The sequence below is a fragment of the Cottoperca gobio genome, chromosome 4, assembly GCF_900634415.1.
Source record: "Cottoperca gobio chromosome 4, fCotGob3.1, whole genome shotgun sequence".
NCBI lineage: Eukaryota > Metazoa > Chordata > Actinopteri > Perciformes > Bovichtidae > Cottoperca > Cottoperca gobio.
The window spans coordinates 3710356-3731899 of record NC_041358.1 but is presented as its reverse complement, the minus strand read 5'-3'; the positions used below and the strand labels follow the sequence as shown (position 1 = coordinate 3731899).

The 21544-nt window shown below is 41.4% G+C and overlaps 3 protein-coding genes across 3 annotated transcripts; 1 reads left to right on the top strand and 2 right to left on the bottom strand.

Moving 5' to 3' along the window:
- Positions 1 to 9497: 9497 nt before the first annotated feature.
- aatf (apoptosis antagonizing transcription factor) lies at positions 9498 to 12197 on the bottom strand. The gene has a single exon (XM_029430522.1). It carries the CDS (start codon positions 12108 to 12110, stop codon positions 10467 to 10469), a length of 1644 nt encoding a protein of 547 aa, XP_029286382.1. The 5' UTR covers positions 12111 to 12197; the 3' UTR covers positions 9498 to 10466.
- A 601-nt stretch (positions 12198 to 12798) lies between these two features.
- Positions 12799 to 15621, top strand: magoh (mago homolog, exon junction complex subunit). The gene is made up of 5 exons (XM_029429614.1): positions 12799 to 12991; positions 13344 to 13402; positions 14540 to 14650; positions 15235 to 15317; positions 15406 to 15621. The coding sequence occupies exons 1-5, from the start codon at positions 12901 to 12903 to the stop codon at positions 15503 to 15505; spliced, it is 444 nt and encodes a 147-aa protein (XP_029285474.1). The 5' UTR covers positions 12799 to 12900; the 3' UTR covers positions 15506 to 15621.
- Positions 15622 to 15799: 178 nt separating this feature from the next.
- On the bottom strand, positions 15800 to 20915 carry cpt2 (carnitine palmitoyltransferase 2). Its single transcript, XM_029429613.1, has 5 exons — positions 20355 to 20915; positions 19298 to 19378; positions 19081 to 19187; positions 17681 to 18985; positions 15800 to 16827 (listed from the first exon to the last, which is right to left on the bottom strand). Exons 1-5 carry the CDS (start codon positions 20534 to 20536, stop codon positions 16499 to 16501), a joined length of 2004 nt encoding a protein of 667 aa, XP_029285473.1. The 5' UTR covers positions 20537 to 20915; the 3' UTR covers positions 15800 to 16498.
- Positions 20916 to 21544: the final 629 nt, after the last annotated feature.

The following is a 21544-nucleotide window of genomic DNA, read 5'->3' as shown; positions in this document are numbered from 1 at the left end:
AAGAAGCACAGAGAAGTGTGTAAGACTGCAACTCTTTGTCCTGGTCTCAACTCTGGGTTGTCATGGATTAGGTCCACTAATAGACTGTGTAATATTATTGGATATGAGATCTGCTCCAGCCAAAGTAGGATGGATCCCGTCACTCCTACTCCCGTGTCTCCCGGCTGCTCGGGCCCCGACGGGGGACAGCTAACAGGAGATACCACTGGTATAGGGGGCTTGCTAACAGCTACAGTTGCTAACCGCTGACTGTAACCATGGTGCGGAGCCGCTCATCTATCCCTCTAAAACTCGCCTCTAACCCTGCGTATAAACTACATTTAATACACATACCATTACCATACCATCCTGTGTGTGGAACTCCAACCTCCCTCGACAAATGAAACTCAGCTTCTTCCATACAACAGTGGAGTCTGTTCTATTGTATGGCAGTGAAAGCTGGACCCTGAAGCCCACCCTGCAGAAATCCCTAGATTGGTGCTACACAAGAATGCTGCATGTGGTACTTGGCATCAACAAGGATGAGCATGTCACCAACACGCACTTGTATGGGGGGGCGCTAAGGGTGGGTGAGAAAACAGCGGTCAGGAGACACCAAGAGCTGCCAGCCGGCAAACTTGTGCTGTGGGAGCCAACACGCGGGCACCGATCACGAGGGCGTCCCCCAATAACATACGTGGATGTACTCAGGAAAGATGCGGGAGCAGAAAATACTGGCAAGCTAGCCAGATGCATGGAGGATCGGGATGGCTAGAAGCACCGATGGAGGGCCCGTCTGAGGACGACCTAAAAACTTTTGAAGTCCTGTTACTGGACTACAAGCCAGTAGGCAAAATATCCTATGCTCGATGTTTATCTGAAAGTGCTGTGACTAAATTTAAGGAAATGATTCCATCAGCATTTAATTCAATACCAGGACTCAATAACTCAATATAACGGAGGACTCCAATGCTAACTTTAGTCCCTCCCAAATGAATCATCTCGTTGATAGCACTGCAGCCTCACTGCAAATAATACTCGACTCTGTCGCTCCTCTAAAGAAGAAGATCATAATACAGAAAAAGAAAGCTCCATGGCTTAATTTACAAATCCGCAAACTAAAACAAAAGAAGAAATCTTGAAAGTAAATGGCGTTCCACTAAATTGGAAGAATCTCGTTTAGTCTGGTTAGATAATCTTAAAACGTATAAAAAGGCTCTCCGTAATGCCAGAGCAGCTTATTACTCTTCCTTAATAGAAGAAAATAAGAACAACCCCAGGTTTCTTTTCAGCACTGTAGCCAGGCTGACAGAGAGCCACAGCTCTACAGAGCCTTCTATTCCTATATCTCTCAGTAGTGACGACTTAATGAGCTTCTTTAACGATAAAATTATAATTATTAGAGACAAAATTAATCTCCTCCTGCCCTCAATTGGTAATAATAATAATAATAATAATAATAATAATAATAATAATAATAATAATAATAAGCTTTATTTGTTATTTAAACTATCAGGGCCATATTTTGAAAGTATGAGATCAAAAATGGGCTCCTGTGGCCCATCAACTGGTTTACTCCCTTTGCTACCCATTATTTACATTTACGTATAAAACACAGACGTCTCCGTGAGTCCAGATTCTTTTGGCAAAATCTTGGTTAAAGCCCGCTTCATAAACAAACCCCTGTTTGTTAAGTTTTATGAAACCTATCAGTTAAAGCCAGTTTTTCTCCAATATATTCTTTAATCTTTCACTTTTCCACTAATTGTGTAAACAACATGTAAACACATTTATCAGAGAAACTTCCTCTTTTTCGCATGGTAAAACAGTCTATTTGATCTTTTGAGTTTTTCAAAAATACACACTCTGAAAATGTATCCTAGTTACCTCTACACATTCAATGTTAAACCAGTAATAATTCACCATTAAAAGGCTAAGATAAAAAGATATGAAATATCACCATTAAAGTTATTTAATTATTGAGGAATAATGCGAGTTCTTCACATTTTGATGTAGATGACTGCGGAGGGGTGGGGGCAGTGTTCAGTTAATAATTGAGAATAGTATTCTAGAATTTCCAACATTCTCTGTGATAATCTTAGAAAAGTAATCCTTTCTTGCCAGCTGCATTGCTTTAACCATAGGCAGCCATGGATTCTTTGTAGATATCATAGTTAACTGTGAGCTTAGGGTTAGCTGCTCGTTCAGCTGCTCTAAAAGTCCTCTTAGTCTGAGTAACATTACTGTTGTTTAACCATGGGGAGATTCTGTCAGTTGATTTCTTTTTGACCTTTAATGGAGCAACAATATCCAGGGTAGATGACAAGGTGTTGTTTAGACTTTCACCTATGAGATTTAAGGAGCAGTCTGAGCATGGCTCAAATGATCTCATGATGTTAGAGAATGTTTCTTCTGCTGTGTCATCTAGTATTCTTTTTTTGACCACTGTCTCTCTTTTGGTCTTTGTTAAGATTAGGTTAGCATCAAAAAGCAGACAGTGATGGTCAGATATTGGTAATTCGATTACTGAGACCTTATCGATGTCCAGCCATGTCGTTATCACTAAGTCTAGTGTGTTACCATGCTGATGAGTGGGTTCACTGATATTTTGTTTTAGATCGTAGCTGTCTAGTAACTTTTCAAGTTCAATAGACTTGGGATCATTCTTCTTATTTACGTTATTTAGGTCTCCATGCAGGATTATTCTTTCACATCTAGTGATGCTGAGTGAAATCAGCTCTGAGAATTCCTGTAGAAATAGTGCTGAATATTTTGGTGGCCTGTACAATGTGATGATGAGCAAAGATAATTCTGCTTTGAGCTCAATAGCAAGATATTCAAATTATGTAAATTCACCCAAGTCAATGTCATTACATACAAGCGACACTGATAAGATAGTGGCAATCCCTCCACCTTTCTTATTTTGCCTGACTGCCTGATAGTTTTTATAGTTTGGAGGACATGTCTCAGTCAGTGTTGCCACACCAGTAATGTTTTTTAACCAGGTCTCAACTAGAAACATACAGTGCAAGTTCTTTTGAACTATCATATCATTAATCAAAAAAGATTTGTTAGCCAGTGATCTGACATTCAGAAGAGCCACTTTCAGCTGCAGGGAGTCTGTGACAGGAGTCAAAGCCGATCCTGGCTGTGCACTGATATATCTAAGATAACCAGACGTAGTGCGTACTGAGCGCTGATTATTTAGTCTGGTAGTAGTCAAGACAGGAACAGCATGACATATTAGAACAGTTTGGTGACCAGTTTGGGGGGGGGGGGTGATGTCCTTGAGTGTCCATGAGCAGGCTTTTGGTATAAGCTGAGGGGGAGGTGCGGGGGGTGTCTGGGAGTGGGAGAAGAATGGGGGATGATGGTGGGGCATGATGGTTTAGAGCGGGGGGTTATTGGAGGTGTCAGTTTAAGACCACCTTTCACCAATTTGTTCATCCTGTCATCAAAGAGGAAGGAAGAGGGGGAGGGTGTCTCAATGCTACTCCACAGAATTTCATCCATGTCTGGCGGTGGAGTTGAGGGACTGGGGTCCTTGGTGTGCCGGCTTGTTGTGGCTGGTACTGCAGCAAGGTCACTCGCTCCAGTTGTTTGGACGTCATCATGGTGGTTATCTGGTGGTGTGGGGAATGGTGTCTCCTTGCATTTAGCCAAAGTCGGGTGGCTAATGGCGTGATCCATATTGGAAGCGAACAGTTTTTCTCCAGATCTGTTGAGAAAAAGTCAATTTCTTCTGAAAAGGCATCTATGCTGCCAGAACAGATTGAAGTTGTCAATAAAGTTCACTTTATGCAGGGGACAGGCAATTGATAGCCACCTGCTGAGCCCCAAAATTCTGCTAAAACGATTCACTCCTAACCTGGCTGGTGGGATGGGACCACTGATGTATATTTCAATGTCTTTAGAGCCTACAACTTTTAGCAGTTCAGTAAAGTTACGTTTTAGTGTTTCCGTTTCTCCCCTTGAGATATCATTATTCCCAGCATGAATAATAACCTTGTTTACATATTTGTGGAGAGACAGCATTTCTGGAAGTGTTTCTGTTATGTCACAGATCATTTCATCAGGGAAGCAGTATGTTTTGGTATCTTTCTTACCGTTAATGTTAATGCCTGATACAGTAGATAATTAGCGTTGCTGGCTCAGTGATCTGTGGTCCTCTGTTCGGCGCACATACTCGATCCGCTGTTTGCTCAGTGATTCACTGATCGTCCTCCGTCAGCTTCTGCGGTCCTCTGCGTCTCGTTCTGCCCGAACGGCGCGGGACTGACAGGCGAGCTGGGTCCTCCGGCGGCGATCCGGACTCGGTTTGTAGCGGTAGGAATCTGTTTTCCAGCTGTAGAAACATCAGTGGCGGCGTGGCATTCCCTGCAGTGTTCGCTGCTACAATCCACGGTTGTGTAGCGTTGATGTGAGCCGCTGCTGGCATGATGGCAGCGGGGGCCATTCTCTTTCTGTCAAGTCGGGTTCTTCTAGTTTATTCCAGACGTGATTTACATGACTGGCAAGTTGTAGCTTCACCTTTGGGGTCCATTGTATTGTTGTATCCTTCTCTTCTAGATGAAATACCTTTGCCTGAAGTACTGTAGATGTCCACGTCCGTGCAGGGGGACATATCCGTGAAAATTAAATTAATATTAGCAGAAAGATGAGCTAGCACAGGTAAGCAGGGGCAAGAGCTAGCAGAGAAGCGTCCGCACAGTAAGAAAGCAGGAAGCCATGGTAATGACTTAACTTCAACCTCTGGAATTTCAAAAACATTAGTAACTCCTGAAATATATCTAGACTGTTTTACTCCAATCAACCTTAACCAACTAACTTCCAACAATCTCATCTTCTAAGCCATCAACCTGTCTTTTAGACCCGATTCCAACTAAACTGTTTAAAGACGTTTTACCCATAATTAACACCTCGTTATTAAATATGATCAACCTGTCTCTATTATCTGGCTACGTGCCACAATCCTTCAAAGTAGCTGTAATAAAACAATTTCTTAAAAGTCTTGATCCAGAGGTTTTAGCCAACTATAGGCTGATATCTAACCTTCCCTTTCTCGCTAAGATCCTTGAGAAAGCAGTCACAAAACAGTTGTGTGATTTTTTACAAAATAATAGTTTATTTGAGGTTTTTCAATCTGGATTTAGAGTTCATCATAGCACAGAGACGGCACTGGTGAAAGTTACCAATGACTTCTATTGGCATCAGACAAAGGACTTGTCTCTGTTCTTGTCTTGTTAGACCTCAGTGCTGCTTTCGACACTGTTGATCATGACATTCTACTACAGAGACTGGAACATTGTGTTGGCATAAAAGGAACCACACTAAACTGGTTCAAATCCTATTTATCCGAGCGATCTCAATTTGTATGCGTTAACGATAAATCATCCATAACAGCCAAAGTCAGTATTGGAGTTCCGCAGGGTTCTATACTTGGACCGATTCTATTCACCTTATATATGCTTCCTTTGGGCAATATTATAAGGAACCACTCTATAAACTTTCATTGTTATGCGGATGATACCCAATTATATCTATCAATTAAACCAGACAAAACCAATCAATTGGCTAAACTTCAAGCATGCCTTAAGGACATAAAAACTTGGATGTCTAGCAACTTTTTGATGTTAAACACAGACAAAACTGAAGTTATTATATTTGGCCCTAAACGCCTCCGAAACGCATTTTCTAATGACATAGAAGCTCTGGATGGCATTAATTTGGCGTCCAGCACCACCGTAAGGAATCTTGGCGTCATCTTTGATCAGGATCTGTCTTTTAACTCCCACATAAAACAAATCTTTCATCTATGTAACATTTGGAAAATAAGACACATCCTGTCTCAAAATGATGCAGAAAAACTAGTCCATGCATTTGTTACGTCAAGGCTGGATTACTGCAACTCATTGTTATCAGGTTTGCCCAAAAAGTCGCTTAAGACTCTTCAGTTGATCCAAAATGCAGCGGCACGTGTATTGACAAGAACAAGGAAACGGGATCATATTACTCCTGTATTAGCTGCTCTTCACTGGCTCCCGGTAAAATACAGAATAGAATTCAAAATCCTTCTCCTGACTTACAAATCAATTAATGGTCAGGCTCCAGCATATCTTAAAGATCTCATAGTACCTTATAAACCAACTAGAGCATTGCGCTCCCAGACTGCAGGGTTACTTGTAGTTCCTAGAGTCTCTAAGAGTACAATGGGAGCCAGAGCCTTCAGCTATCAAGCTCCTCTCCAGTGGAACCAGCTTCCAGTTTGTGTTCGGGAGGCAGACACCCTCGCCACACTTAAGAGCAGGTTAAAGACTTTCCTTTTTGATAAAGCTTATAGTTAGGGCTGGCTCAGGTTTGCCTTGGATCAGCCCCTAGTTATGCTGATATAGGCTTAGACTGCCGGGGGACACCTCCCTGCTCTCCTTCTCTTCCTCTCTCCTCCTCTCTCTCTATCTGTATGTATTTATGTAAATAATAATAATACATTTTATTTGGAGGCGCCTTTCAAGACACCCAAGGACACCGTACAAAATACAAGAGATAAAAACAGCAGGACATTGGAAGGGAGAGCAAACAAACAATACATATGTTGATATGGTTGAGACACAGGAAGAAAGCAATAAAGAGAAAAGGGGGGGAGGAGGATACAGGATGATTGATACTACAGAGAGTAGGCCAGTTTGAACAGGTGAGTTTTGAGTTGGGACTTGAATGATGTAACAGTTTCGGACTATCAGATGTGTGGAGGGATGGAGTTCCAGAGCTTGGGAGCAGTGAAGCTGAAGGCCCTGTCACCCATGGTGATGAGGCGTGATGTGGGGATCGTCAGTAGACCAGCTGAGGATGAGTGGAGGGAACGGGAGGGGGTATACTCCTGAAGGAGGTCACTTAGGTAGGTGGGGGCGAGTTTGTGAAGGGCTTTGTAGGTGAGCAGGATGTTTTTGTAGTTGATTCGGGATTTAACAGGGAGCCAGTGAAGTTTCAGGAGAATGGGGGTGATGTGTTCAGAGGATTTGGTGCGGGTCGTGATCCGGGCAGCGGCGTTTTGGATGATTTGAAGTCAGTTGAGCAATTTGGTTGGAAGGCCAGAGAGAACAGCATTACAGTAGTCGGTCCGTGATGTCACAAAAGCATGGACCAAGACTTCTGTACTGGATTGGGACAGGGATGGGCGGAGTCTGGAGATGTTGCGCAGGTGGAAAAAAGCAATGCGGGTGATGTTCTTTATGTGGGATACAAAGGAGAGGGTGCTGTCCAGAGTGACACCAAGGCTCTTGACTTGACTGGAGAACGGTACAGAGAAGCCATCGATTATGAAGTTTGGGGCAGTGGAAGTTTGTGTTTTGGATATAATGCTTTTGGAGCCAATGAGAAGGGCCTCGGTTATGTCGCCATTGAGTTTCAAGGAGTTCCTGGTCATCCAGCTCCGAACGTCTTGTAGGCAGGTGGTGAGGGATGTGGGCAGGAGGGCAGTGGTGGGTTTTGTAGAAATGTAGACCTGAGTGTTATCGTCATAACAGTGAAAGTGGACATTGTGGTGGCGGAGGATTGTGCCAAGGGGAAGGAGGTAGATAATGAACAATAGTGGACCCAGTACTGACCCCTGGGGGACACCCCGTGAAACAGCAGAACACCTGGACCTGTGGTTGCTCAGTTACACATATTGTTGTCTGTTGTAGAGATAAGATGAAAACCAGGAAAGTGCTACACCAGAGATCCCAATGTCAGCCAGGCGCTGGATGAGTGTCTGGTGGGAGATGGTGTCAAAGGCAGCGGTGAGGTCAAGGAGGATAAGAATGGTGAGTAGTCCAGAGTCCGCTGCACGGAGGAGGTCGTTGGTCCGCAGACCCCCTGTTGAAGACCTATGGTTTAAAGTTCAAATTCTGGAATATCTTAATATGAACCTTTAAGAGAAAAATGCAGTAACATACAGTAGATGGTCGGCACTTTCCCAGTTTGGAGAAGCAGATAGAAGTAGCAGCACAGAAGAGGCGCTGCTGTAAGTGGGGGCAGCAGCAAAACATATGAGACACCTAACAAAATTATCTGTTTAAGTGTACGCTATATTTAGATTTCACTTTTTTCCCCTGTACTAAGGGAGAAGTCAAAATGTCTGCTATGAAAAAGGCCTATCCAGTATTTTACATTTAAATGTAACTGGGTGATTCTTCAACTACGGACCATTTTGGTCTGGAACCTTTTAGAAAAAATTAAATGTATTTAGAGAAATGTTTCAATATGTTTATATTTCTACATCCTGTGTATTAGAACTTCCTGATAGTGGCTATGCTGAATTTCTTTAAATAATATACAATTTTTGTGATTTTATTAAAACAGTCAGAGGAAATCATAAATTCCATCACACCACAAAAAGTTGTTTTACAAGAAAAAAATATTTAATATACCAAACTACAAAACATTTTTAATGTGATTATGTCAATTTGTATGCATTTTTAGTTTAAATATGTGTTGTGATGGGGATGACATTGTGTGACGGAAATGACTGCACGTGTTGGAAATGAAATTTTTAAGGGAAGAACTTCATCATCTAAACTTTAACCTTTTAAGCAGATACAATCATATGGCAGAACATTGTTGGAAACTGCTGAAACCTACAAGCAAGTTGCAAATGTTGCACTTACTATTTAGCACAAAACAAAAAGAGTCCCTGATTCATTCTCTTTGGTGGTTCCTTGTCGGTGAATAGTAATTGCAGATATATTTTACTGCTACCCCACTGACATTTAATTTAACATACATTGTTTTCACTGATATGAGCCATAACACTCAAATGGTCTTTTCCATCACAATAATAAAATTGATGGATATGACTGTTGTGGAAATGACATTTTGACACATTTTAAAGAAGATCTCATGATATGTTAGCATGATAACGTCTGCTTTAGAGCTAGCATTAAATAAACACAAAATAGACAATACCAAATGTTGTTTTTCTTATTATTTCTAAATTTAAAGGATATGAGCTATTTGGAAATGACAGCCAATAAACATATTTTCGATTTTATCAAATATTGACCTTGATTCTATCTTGTATCAGTTCCCTTCATGGAGCTGTTTTTGTGCTGCAGCCATGTGCTCTCCTGTCACATGACTATGGCTGTGTTCACCAACTTAAAAAACTTTTTAAAAAACTCACCAAATTCACATTTTGCATGGAGTGATGGAAATGACAGGGACCCCAAGGGACAGGTGTTCTTTTTATAAAAGAGACTTGAAATACTAATATATCTTACAACACATGATACATTTAATTAAAATTGCCATTTATGTATCATTTGCACATACAATTAAAATTAGGTCAATATTAAATTAAAAACTTTTAATTTAAGGTTTGAATATCCAAAATCAGGCCCAGGGACAAGTGATATACAGCAAGAACAACACATAAAAGGCCACTTTGTATGTAATAAAAATAATGACTGGTCTATGATTGCATTTTTGTATGTTCCTTCTGGTGTTAAGTGAGTGTCACAAAAATAAAAAATAGGAAATGTGTTTTAGTTTTTCTTATTCCTGCCAGGGACACAAAAATGGCAATAGTTGAAGAATCACCCAACTACATTTTGGCCAACACAAAAGAACCTTAAATGTTCTTCCACCGAGTTTTATTCCTGGCAGTGTGGAGAGTCAAAATTTTAGACTACGTTGAGACTAAAAAAACAATTACAGAAAAGCCAAATTAAAAATGTTAACATTTGGGGTTAAGGGATTCACAACAGCCGTGCAACGCATGTAATGCATGCAGATGTTTCCCAAACACAAACTAATTCTAAGCAGGTTTTCAGTTTGTATGGTGGTATAAGAGTAGTCATATAGTCAGTATGCATACTGAGAAATTCGATTTTTGAGTGTGCTGCTGATTGACAATTTTTTAAATGATATTAATTGTATGGGGAGTGAAAAACGTTACAAAATAAAACATGAACATTTTTTTGTAATAAAATTAAGTTTTCCTCTGAAGTTTATTGGCAGTGACAATGGAAAATTGCAGTTTTACAGTGCAGGTATTGTATCATTCCCTGTTAGTATAAAGCAGTGAAGTGTGTTGATTTCTTGTATACGAACTGGAAAAACAGTAAACTATTAAGATATGTATACACTCAATGGCAACACCATGGACTTTGAGAAACTGGGATGGACATCTTTCAATATTTTCAGAAATGCTATAGAAAATAATTGGCAGATTAATCGATAATAAAAATAATCGTTTGTTGCAGCCCTATAACAGTCACTAAGCACATGTTTTGGTGGAAACACTCATGTATTACATATTTAACATTTAAGCAACAACACATACTGAAAATGTTACTCAGATGAACATTTATGAAGAACTCTACGTAGTCCATATTCTGTCAGGCCTCTCCTGAAAAGAGATGGCCTCTGTCCCAACACGGCATCATTCCAGGGGACGTGGAAAAAGGCACTCTTTTTTTAGGTTCCGACACATGAGCACCTGCTTCTCATCACTCCCTGACGGTGGAGTTCTGCCCAAAGAGGCCACGGTACAGTTCGCTGCGTGCTTCGTCGCTCACCAAGCTGTGGTCAACAGGAGCCATAAAATTCACCAGCTTACTGTGAATGTGGAACCTGACTTTACGCCCCTTGCTGGCTTTGGTATCCACCTTCTTCTTGATCTTGCTGCGCAGCTTCTGGATGGCCAGCCACTGCCTGCCCATGGCCACCTGGTCATTGGGGTCTGATGCACTCGTCTTGCGTTCAATCAGCTCTCTTAGCAGCTGGTGGTAGAAATCATCATCATCGAATATATCCTCGTCCAGATCATTGAGATGTGTGTTTGCCTTCAGCTGCTGTTCCACCTCCTCTACCTCTGTGCAGACGGGCTCAGAGGTGAGGGGAGACGCCTCTTTTTTCCCCAGGACTCTGTATTCTGTACGCCGGGTTTGCGTACGCCGCACCAGCCTCTCATTGTCCATCAGCACCTGCTCCACCTGGGTCAATATGTTCCTGTCGAACGCCCCAAAACCCTTGCTGCTTTTGCCCAGAGTCAGTCTGGTTTTGTCGTGCCACTTCTGCAACGTGGCGTTGCGGTAAGGCTGGAAAGCAGCAAAACGTTTGGCCATGAAGTCCGGGTACTCTGCCATCTTCAGTTTCCTTTTAGGAGCTCCACCCTCTCGCACTGACACCTCTTGATTCTCATCGCTGTTTATCTCCTGGTCTTCATCAGTCTTTCCCTGAGCGATGCTCTTTGTGTCGGTGTTCTGCCACAGCAGCTGATCGTGCAGCTCTAGCAGGGATCTCTGCAGAGCTTTCAGAGCTTTGTGTGTGTTCTTCAGCTCCCCCGCCAGCTCCGCTCCACCCCTCCTCTTGAACTCCGGGAAGGTTTGCGGCTGCGGGAGCTGGTTGGCGGTCACCAGAGCTTTCTGGATTTTGATCCGCCCCTCAAGCATTTGGTCCCACAGGACCAGCTGCTCCTTCACAGCCTTGCCTTTCTCCACCTCCTCGTCTACTTTATCTTGAGAAAACGTGCGGACGGTTCCCTCGTCCTCGCCGTCCCCATCATCGTCGTCATTCTCCATCTCAGAGTCCTCATCTTCATCGCTGCCATCAGTCTCATCGCCACCGTCATCATCGTCTTCACTCACTCCCAGGTCATCCATGCCCTCTGTCAGCTTGTGGAAGTCCACTCCCTGAGGAAAGGTCATGTCAGTGCCCTTTTTCTTAGACGCCAGTTTAGCATGACTGTCCACCAACTCCTCCTCTTCATCTTCTAAATCATTTTCATCATCAGCCTCTTCATCGCCTAAAGAATCCTCTTCTTCATCTTCTTCTACCTGTTCTATGCTGCCCTCCTCCTCCTCAACCTTATCATCATCATCATCATCCTCCTCCTCACCAGATCTCTCAGTATCCATCAGCAGCTGTTGACGGGAGACTGTCTTCCCCACATACCGTCTGTCCGTCTCTGACAACAGGGATGTGTTGTGCTTCCGCAGAGCACTGAGGCCGACCCCATCTTCATCATCGTCCTCGGTGAATCTGTCTGTGACTTTGGCTTTGGTCGCCTCGTCACCGTCATCTTCTGGATCAACGAATTTAGGCAAAGGATTCAACAAATCCTCAAGCTCCTGAGAAAAGGAGCCTGCCATGGCGAAAGTTTACAACAACCGCACGTGCACTGTTGCCAGGATCGTTCCTCTGTGCGCAGAGTGATGACGTTGGTAATATGCGACGGCCCTCAAAGCCCTTGGATGTTGCAGTACCTGGGTAGAGTCTTTCAGGCAGAACCTCTTTTTTATGAAACAAAATAATTTTAAAAATACTTAGTATACAGGTGATAGTATACAAATAAAATAATTTTAAGAGCCAGGGGTAGATCACACTAGACAAAATATAATGTATAATAAAACACACAGATATTGAGTGTATTGATAGCCTGATTGCCCAGCATCCTCCAGTAAAATAACAAAATACATTTTTTTTTGTTAAATGTAAACCTATGAATAACTTATTTTGCCAACAGCATTATCAAATTCATCATAAAAAATATTTTTCTTCTTTTCTTGGGCGACTCTAAAAATCAGACTAAACCAGGAGACTAAAGTATGTAAAATATAATATGTACATTTTAATTTAATTAGACAATTTGAATCCAAAGGTTACATAATTACATGTAAAACAAAATATCATGGGACCTATTGTCAGTTTGCAGATGGAACATAAAGGGGAAATGTCGGGCCTGTAGTTGTGTATGAATTAATTTCAGAGATAGTAGTATGGATAGACCTTCCTGAAAGACAAGTTTCGGGGCTTAAAGGCGTCCAAATACCAGTGACCCTCTACGCATGCGTACATGGGTAGCGAGGCTCCAGGTTTCTCTTGCTAGCCGAGTTTTGTTCCGCAGACTTCACCAGAAAGAGTACTTTCTGGAGAGTAAAGATGTCAACAAGTGACTTCTATTTGAGATATTATGTTGGGCACAAGGGAAAATTTGGACACGAGTTCCTGGAATTTGAATTCAGACCGGACGGTAGGTTCAATTTGACGGTAAAATCAAATGTGTTAGTCTTCCTACGTTAGAGCTAACATTGCTAGCCATCCGGTAATGGCTAACGTAGGCAAGGCCGCGGCGAACTCGAATCGAGTTGCGAGCGCCAAATGATCTTCCTGGTTTCTAATGTATTAAAAAATGATAATAGTTCAAGTGTAGATTGATTTAATACATGCAAAAACATTTATTATAATAACAGTTATGTCTTAAGTAATATCCAAGAGCGTTTAAGCGCCATGTGGCCAGTAGGGACGAGAACAAACTCCTGAGCGGTGATAAGTGATGCATTGTTTCACATTTCTATTGTAACGTTAATTTGAACATGTTTCAGGTAAACTGAGGTACGCAAACAACAGCAACTACAAGAACGATGTCATGATCAGGAAAGAGGTAAGTTGTGTTCATAAACACGTTACCGTTTGTGAGTAACTACTCAAAACACGAAGGATGTGCAGTCCATGCTGTTTAGGTGTCGTCCATTGATACCATATAATGGCACCGCAAACATAAGAACATATTTGACTCAATTCTAAGGTATCAATGTGTCTCAAAATGATTTCATGTAGTATTGTATGTAACTAGGGGTGGTTGTGGTCATTCATTCAACTCTACAATATATAACGTTAGCATCTTTCATACAGTAACAGACCACAGTGCTTCGCTGAGCAGGATTAAAACGGCACAGAGAAACGTAAAGAGACAACAATAAAAAACATTTTTGCAAGACTGTAAATTACAACAATAAAGTGGTTAAATACAAAATAATAAAATATATTATTAAATAAGCAAATGTACTAAAACAAGTTAACACTTAAAATCAACGCAACAAATGGTGAGGCACCCTAAGTAAAAGCCAGTCGCTGAGGTAGATCTTCAGACAGACTTTTCCAGAGCTGAAAGTTGACCCCCCCCCCCCATACGTTTTTGTTGTAATTCTTGGGATGACTAGGAGGCCAGCTGCAGAAGATCTAAAGCATGTCAAAGAGAAGCTGGTGCCAGGATCTTCGGTGATTTTAAAACTAGTAGAAACTTAAAATCCATTCTTAAACTAATAGCACACTCAAAGCAATAACTTCAAAATAGGAGTTATATGTGCTCTCTGTGTGGTCTGGGTCAGTACTCTGGCTGCTGCGTTCTGAACCAGTTGTAGGCGGCCAACAGCTTATTTTTTTCTGTGTTAGCCTGAGAAAGGAAAGGTTCTAACCATCATGACGATGTTTCAAAGATGATAAAATTACTCTTTGTAACATTTATAATGTGGGCTTCAGAGCTGATGTCAGAATCCAAGATGACTCCAAGGGTTTTGTTCTGGTCCTTGGTATGGAGGGCTGATGTCTGAAGGTGTACACACAGTGTGCCTCTCTGGACTTTTGCACAAAATATTATCTGTTGTCTTGATTCAGCAATATTTTTGTCATATAAACATTGCGCGAACATGTCATTAGAGGCTTGATAATGATGGTCAATCAACCAGACAAATTTTACAAAGTTTGACATGCTCCACCTGTGTTCTGTGTACCAACCCAGGCATATGTACACAAGAGTGTGATGGAGGAGCTGAAGAGGATCATCGATGACAGTGAGATCACCAAGGAAGATGATGCTCTATGGCCGCCTCCTGACAGAGTTGGCAGACAGGTTTGTGACTTATTCTCCACCGGGGAGCAGATTAATTTAGCATGTTTTACCCTCCATGTCATCTCCAGATCTGTCATTTTGATAAGTTCTGATTGCTTCATTTGTACAGATGCCCACTTGCAGCTTTTTAACACTGTTGCTGCTGCATTCTAAGAAAATGTTTTTTTCAATTTATATTGCACTTTTCAAAATACAAAGTGGTTTACGAGACATAATAAAAAAATATAGACAATGTAAACAGTCTAAAAGTTAAACAACTTTTAGCAAGCAGAGCTACACGTGAGAAAGTGAATTAAGAACAATATGAATCAATAAGAGTTAAGAGAATGCCTTTTTAATAGATTTTAACATAACTAATTCAGGGCACAAACCCTGTGAAAGCACACTGGTTTTTAGGAGTGGTTATAATATTATATAATATAATAATAATAATATAGTCCCACACATTTTGATAGCAATCAATAAGCACCCCACCTTCTGTCTGACTGGTCAGATCTTGATATGAACACTGCAGTAAATCAACGCTACATTGATGTTTTGAATCTTAGATAAAAACTTGCCTGCTTTTGTCCTAATTTTCACAGGAACTGGAAATTGTCATTGGAGACGAGCACATTTCATTCACAACTTCCAAAATTGGCTCCTTGATTGACGTCAACCAGTCAAAGTGAGTACTTCATCCAGGAGTTGGGAAAGTAGAACTGTATTTGTCCGTGATAACAGGGTTTAACTTTCCAAATGGTTCTGTGTTTCAGGGACCCTGAAGGTCTTCGTGTGTTCTACTACCTGGTGCAAGATCTGAAATGTCTCGTCTTCAGTCTCATCGGCCTACACTTCAAGATCAAGCCTATCTAAATGTGGATTTTGCTCATTTTAATTTCTTTAGCTAATGTTTCTGTTGTACTACCGCATTTGTACATTTGCTTTTGGTGGAACTGTTTTTTATTTTAAATAAAGAGTGAGAAAATGTTCTGCTTGTCTAAGCTCCTCTCAATATTTGATTACAAATGTCCCTGGCTAGTATCTACAATGTGTCTTAACATTTAATTAGAATGTTATGGCCCATTTTCTATATTTTAGTTTATAGAAATACCTTTTAAAATTTCATAATAGCAATTTTTAATGGGAAGATGTTACTTGCAACAAACATTTAACAAAAGCAAATTAAGTTTTATTTCAAAATGCATTCAAACCTCTAAGGCTGTAAATGACAAATGGTGATGGAACATTTAAATATTATTTATTACAGTAACAATCTGAAATTACAGTTTTAAATTCACATTTAGTTAAGGCACAGAATCTGAATCCATGCAGAGAAATTCTACATCTGAAAAGCCCTGCTGCATAAATAATATGACCAGCACTAACTTGTTACCAGTCCCTAAAAACACACAACACGAGTTTACAGTACACAACTGTCAGACTGGACTGCTATACATTTAAGAGACTGAGGTCTTGTAAAGCCAGTAGTTTGAATCATTTAAAGCTGAAAGCTAGCACATTTTCCCAGTATTTTATGGTCAATGTTTTCACTATACAATAATTGTCATGACACTGGAAACTTTGTTTTCCATATATCACATTTTGATAACTGTCAAGATCACTTGTTTTATACCAACAATAATATCCAAACCCAAAGATCAAATTCATATTCCCAACCATTTAATTCCTTTAAAAAAAAGAAGGTATATTTAAGCACAATGATTTGCTTTGTATTCCTTTGTGGTGAACAAAATATAATATTCATCACTTTCATTCACACTCACTTTTTGCGAGCTGAGAATGATGGCCGCCCTCACCTTCACGGTTCCTTAAAATTAATTATTTTTGATGACAAACACTTGTTTCTTAGCCGAGTGCCTTTCCTTCCAGGACAGAGAAAATGTCCTCTAAGGACTTGTGGACACACTGCAGGAAATCGTGGACATTGCGAGAGGGATAGCTGGACACATTGCAGCCAATCCAGTCGTCATGGACACCGTAGCCGACACCGAACCCATCGGGCACCACCGGGGCAAAGCCCCCGAGGTTCACAGCTGGACTGGTGAGGGTGCTGGTGGAGAGGATGTTGTGGTTGATAGTGGCGTAAGCCGGGTCTGTATACAGGCTGTGCAGAGCCTGGCTCTGGGAATTGGCCAGAAATCTCAGAGCAAACAGGTGACGGTCAAACCCTTGGCCTGAGAAGAGAAATAAAACAAGTGGTGAGTACAGCAGTTCAGAGGGGGGTGTGTTTGTGTCGTTTTGTTTGACTGAAGGTCATCATTAATGGACAGAATGTTCTAAAGCAGTGGTCCCCAAACTAAGGCCCGCGGGCCGGATATGGCCCACCTCCACATTTGGCCCGGCCCCCTGAACAATACCAGAGACGCATTATGATTTTTTTTTTCAGTCTGGCCTCGCGAATCCTAGACTAGCCCCTGTCAAATAGAACGGAATAATGGCGAAAAGGTTAGGTAAGAGAAAAATTGATTCAGAATGCAGGGTATTTAACCTGCAATGGTCAAACGATTCTTTTTTTGTTCAATGCAAAGAAAAGGCTGTTTGTCTCATCTGTTATTTCTGTGAAGATCCCGGAAAGGGTTATTAATATTTGGTTATGTGTGGCTTTCTGGAAAACAATAAATGTTTACGTTTAGGCACCCCTGCGATCGTCACACTTTTTCTGTTACAAACTGACCCTGGCCCCCATCAGAGAAGGGAACAATTATGTGGCCCTCACAGGAAAAAGTTTGGGGACCCCTGTTCTAAAGTATAAAATGGTATTCTTATGTCCATCTGACACCTGCAACTGTGAGAATCTTCCACCCCTCGCCTCGCTGTCTTTTTAACACATGAACAAACACGCAGTGTTCTTTCCTCACTCAGACTGATGCACTCTATGATTATTGAACCTTCTCTGCGCAGAGAATAAATACTCGTATACAGATTTAATTCAAACTTTCCACGACAGCATGTGTTTAGAAACAGACCGTACACATCTGCAGAATATTTGTAATGCTTTAAATATGTGTAGAAATGTCTCCTACTCACCCATAGCAGCTTCTCTGGTGAGCTGCCCGTGATATTTAGAGCATTCCCTCAGCATGGCTTGTAGCTGCTCCACACTGTGTTGGCCTGGCTGGCAAACGAAGGCTCGTGCACATCGCTCAGTGTGTATGGTGGCTGGTCGGATGGTCTCTGTGCGTCCATGCCTGAACGCTGCAGTGCTGCAGGACTCATATGTGGCGACTGTCTGTCCATACTGCCTCAGGAAACCCATTTGAAAAGCCAGCTGGGCTACAGCATCTGGACTCAACTTGCTCTTCTTTAACTCTTCCTTGCCACCTTTTTTGAACTCCATGGCATCGATGGTGAGTTTCGATACAGCGGAGTCAAAGTTCTCCTTGGCTTTTTGAATGCCATGCTCCAGCTCGCTGTCCAGGTTGAACTGCAGTCTGCGCACAGCAGAGGATGAATCCACAGCAGCAGCAGCGGAGCCCGGGTGGACCAGCGGCTGCTCTGTTGTGTCTTTGAAGATCTCATTCTGAAAGCGGAGCACAGCTACTCCGTCGCCCCAGGAGTGCTCAAAATTGATTGCTGCCTGTCCATCTTTGGTCAGAATGACGCTGAAGGACTTATCGTACCAGCGGTTGCAGCCGTCACCGTGCAGCATGTTGTGGGAGATGTGAATATGGTCCCTCATGCTTTCTTCGTCCAGGCTGAGGCAGAACAGCGCGCTGTCGACTACCCGTAAATCCTCCGCGTTTCCAGAAGCTACCAGCTTGTCCCTCAGCCCGGCCCACACATCCCTGTTCTCACTAGTCAGGACCCCGAGAGGAAAGGTGGGCGCTGGTGTCGGGTCAGACAAAATGTACTTCAAGTGTGACTGGATCTCTGCGGGCTCCACCAAGTTCCCATCCCTGTCCACGACATCAAACACATACATGTTGCCATTCCTCATAACCAAGAGATGTCGCGCTTTCTCATCGGTGAAGAGCTCATCTCTGCCACTCTTGGGGATCCGAGTTGAGTTGAAGAGGCGAAAGTACTGAGACATGTCCAGGGGGTAAGCATTCACCATGTAAGCTCCATACCACGACAGTGAAGATGGCACCCAGCGGATGAACCTTTTGAAGCCGTCCGTGTCGCTCTTTGCCGGGTTGAGGTGGAAAACCTCTGGCTCCAGTAATCCAGCCCGCAGTGTCTTCATGAAGCGCACCGCTGAACACACCACATTGGTCGCCCGCACAAGCTGCTCATTGTACTCCGTCTTCAGGTCAGGATTGAAGGACATGAAGGGGTTGGAGTTGAGCACCACAGAGTCGCGAGCTGAGAGATACATGTCAAACCACGGTCCTGAAAGAAAATACATTATTCAACCAGATTTATTGAATGTATACTTTTGAGATATTACATTTTTAGGGTGGTGATGGTCAGAACGGCACATTCACCTGAGATGTAGCTTGTGTGCTTATTGTTTTTGTCCTGAGCTACCAGCTCCTCGTGCAGCTGCTTCCCCACACCGTTCTGGAAATCTTGTGCAAGTTTCTCCGTCGTTCTAAGTATACACAATTAAGATTGTTGCAGGTAAGATTATAGTAGTTAGTATTTACCAGTAAGTTTAAAATATTTAAATTAAAAAGGTTGATATTCTTTCTAAAAACTTACCTGAACTGGTCATCATCCAACAGAGGCCTCTGGGCAGCTAAATACCTCCTGAGAGTATCCTCCAACTTCGGTATAGGTAGCCTAACAAATAAAATAGAAAATATAGCTTTTACTGGCCTTTTACATTTTTGTCTAACTTTAACTTGTTTATTCTCAGCATGAACAAATGTTACATTTTGTCTTAGGTTTGGCTTTGTGTGTTTACATGTTTACATTATTGAAATCAGTTGATATAACCTTTTCAGATATTACAACTCCATGACCTTATACAAACTTTACTCTGCTTTCATGTCATTTGCCACACCACCTTTATGAGCCCACAGTGGATTGCAGTAGATCCTGAAATTAGCACCTCTATGTACTGAATCCAGAATCCATTTTAAATTCATTCTTGAGATATCAAAAGATTCACAGTCCTAATAAACATAATCAGTCAGGAAAAAAAGTTCAATATTTCCAAAGGTATATTACTTTTGTGTTGTTTAATACCCTGAGTGATTTAAGTAGATAATTAAATTCTAGGATAAAAAGTGAAAACGTGGGTAGTGATGTAGTAGAATAAATAAAGTAACAAATCATATATTTAAGGTTAAAGGTTAACAGAGATAGTAGCTGTAAAAGAAATGTCAATGTCTGTAAATATAAGCGCTAAGATCATTAGCAGGGTACATTTTATGTAATATTTTGAACTGTACTTCCTTAGCCTTGTTTGAAATACACAAGGGTGAAAGCCAATCCATTCTCCAGTTTATTTTCTCAATTTTAGAAAAAGAATTCAACTCTCAACAGTCGAGTACATGTTAGATGTCAGAAGATGGTAGATGTCATGCTGTGGACCCCTAGTGGCCATCGACCTGAACTCAAGTGTGCACTTTCACCTACATTCATCTAAAAACTGAATGGGTCACCTTCTTAAACGTGGAACACCTTGCTACATCCACCTGGCATTTCCAAAGAACTTTAGCTTCACATTAAACCAAAGTTGTGTTGAATGAAAACCATAAGATCGAGTAATGGGAAAAAATGTGTCTGACCAATTTGTCATGTAGCTCCTTACCTAGGTAAACTCTTCTGGTAATGCATCGATGGTACAACACTTTGGTGCAGATACTCGGCTGAAGACGCCTTTTTGCTGCTGTAGTGTCGCTTGTCGATGCCCAGAGCAGCACTTCTTAAATTAATTAGGCTTCCGGATTTCCTCAGAGAGGCTACGCACTGCATCGGTAGCAGACTGGCCATGGTGCTAACCAGCAAACTGAATACCTACTTGGAGTTTAGCGACGTAAATCACACCGGTCAAAGCTAATGGACAAAGCAAGAACTAAAGAGACACCCTTGTCACAGCTGTCACTCTAGGTACGACAGCTAGCCGACATTAGCATCTAGCATTAGCTGACAAATTGCCTTAGACGACCTGTTTGTTTCTGAATCAGTTTGGCACTTAAGCTGCGTTTAGCCGACGGAAATATGTGCCTCGCTTATGAAAATACACAACCGACTTGTTGAAAAAACAGTGAAATGATAAGTTAGAGTAAAAAGAGATAATTTTGAACTGTATTGACTACAGGAAGTTTAACCTGCTAAAACTGGCACGTGACTTCTTCTTCCGTAGTTACCACAGAATGTATTTAGTTACTGTGCAACTGTGCAAAGGTTGTTCAGTGAGGGACTCAAATATTATCATTATTATTATTATTATTATTATTATTATTATTATTATTATTACCCCTGTTGTTTTTGTCTTGAAAAACCTGAAACTATTAAAAATCTATTTTATTTATATCCAATCATATGTCCAATCAAAATGTGAATAATTGGCTAGGTATCAAGATACAAATGTTACCCTATTTGAAGCGCACCACATTCTAATATATAAATATAACCTCTCCAAATATATGATCAGGTCAATATCATCATACTTATAGGGAATTGATTTGGATTTTGAAAAATTGATTAGATGACACAAAAAAACTAACAACAACATGACTAAAATACATAAATAAAAGTTGACAAAAAAAAAGAATTAAGTTGGATAAATTCCTAGTAGAACCCACGGTAACACAGATGTCACACAACCTTTAAATGTTCTGGAAAGTTCCCTATACAGCTTTACCCTTGATTTTAACCCATGAAGTCCCTAAGTGACACATACTGAAAATCCTGGTGCGTCATGGGCCAGGTTATGTGATTTTCTGTTGCCATAACAACATTTCCAAGATGGCCATGTGCCATGACAACACATGTGAC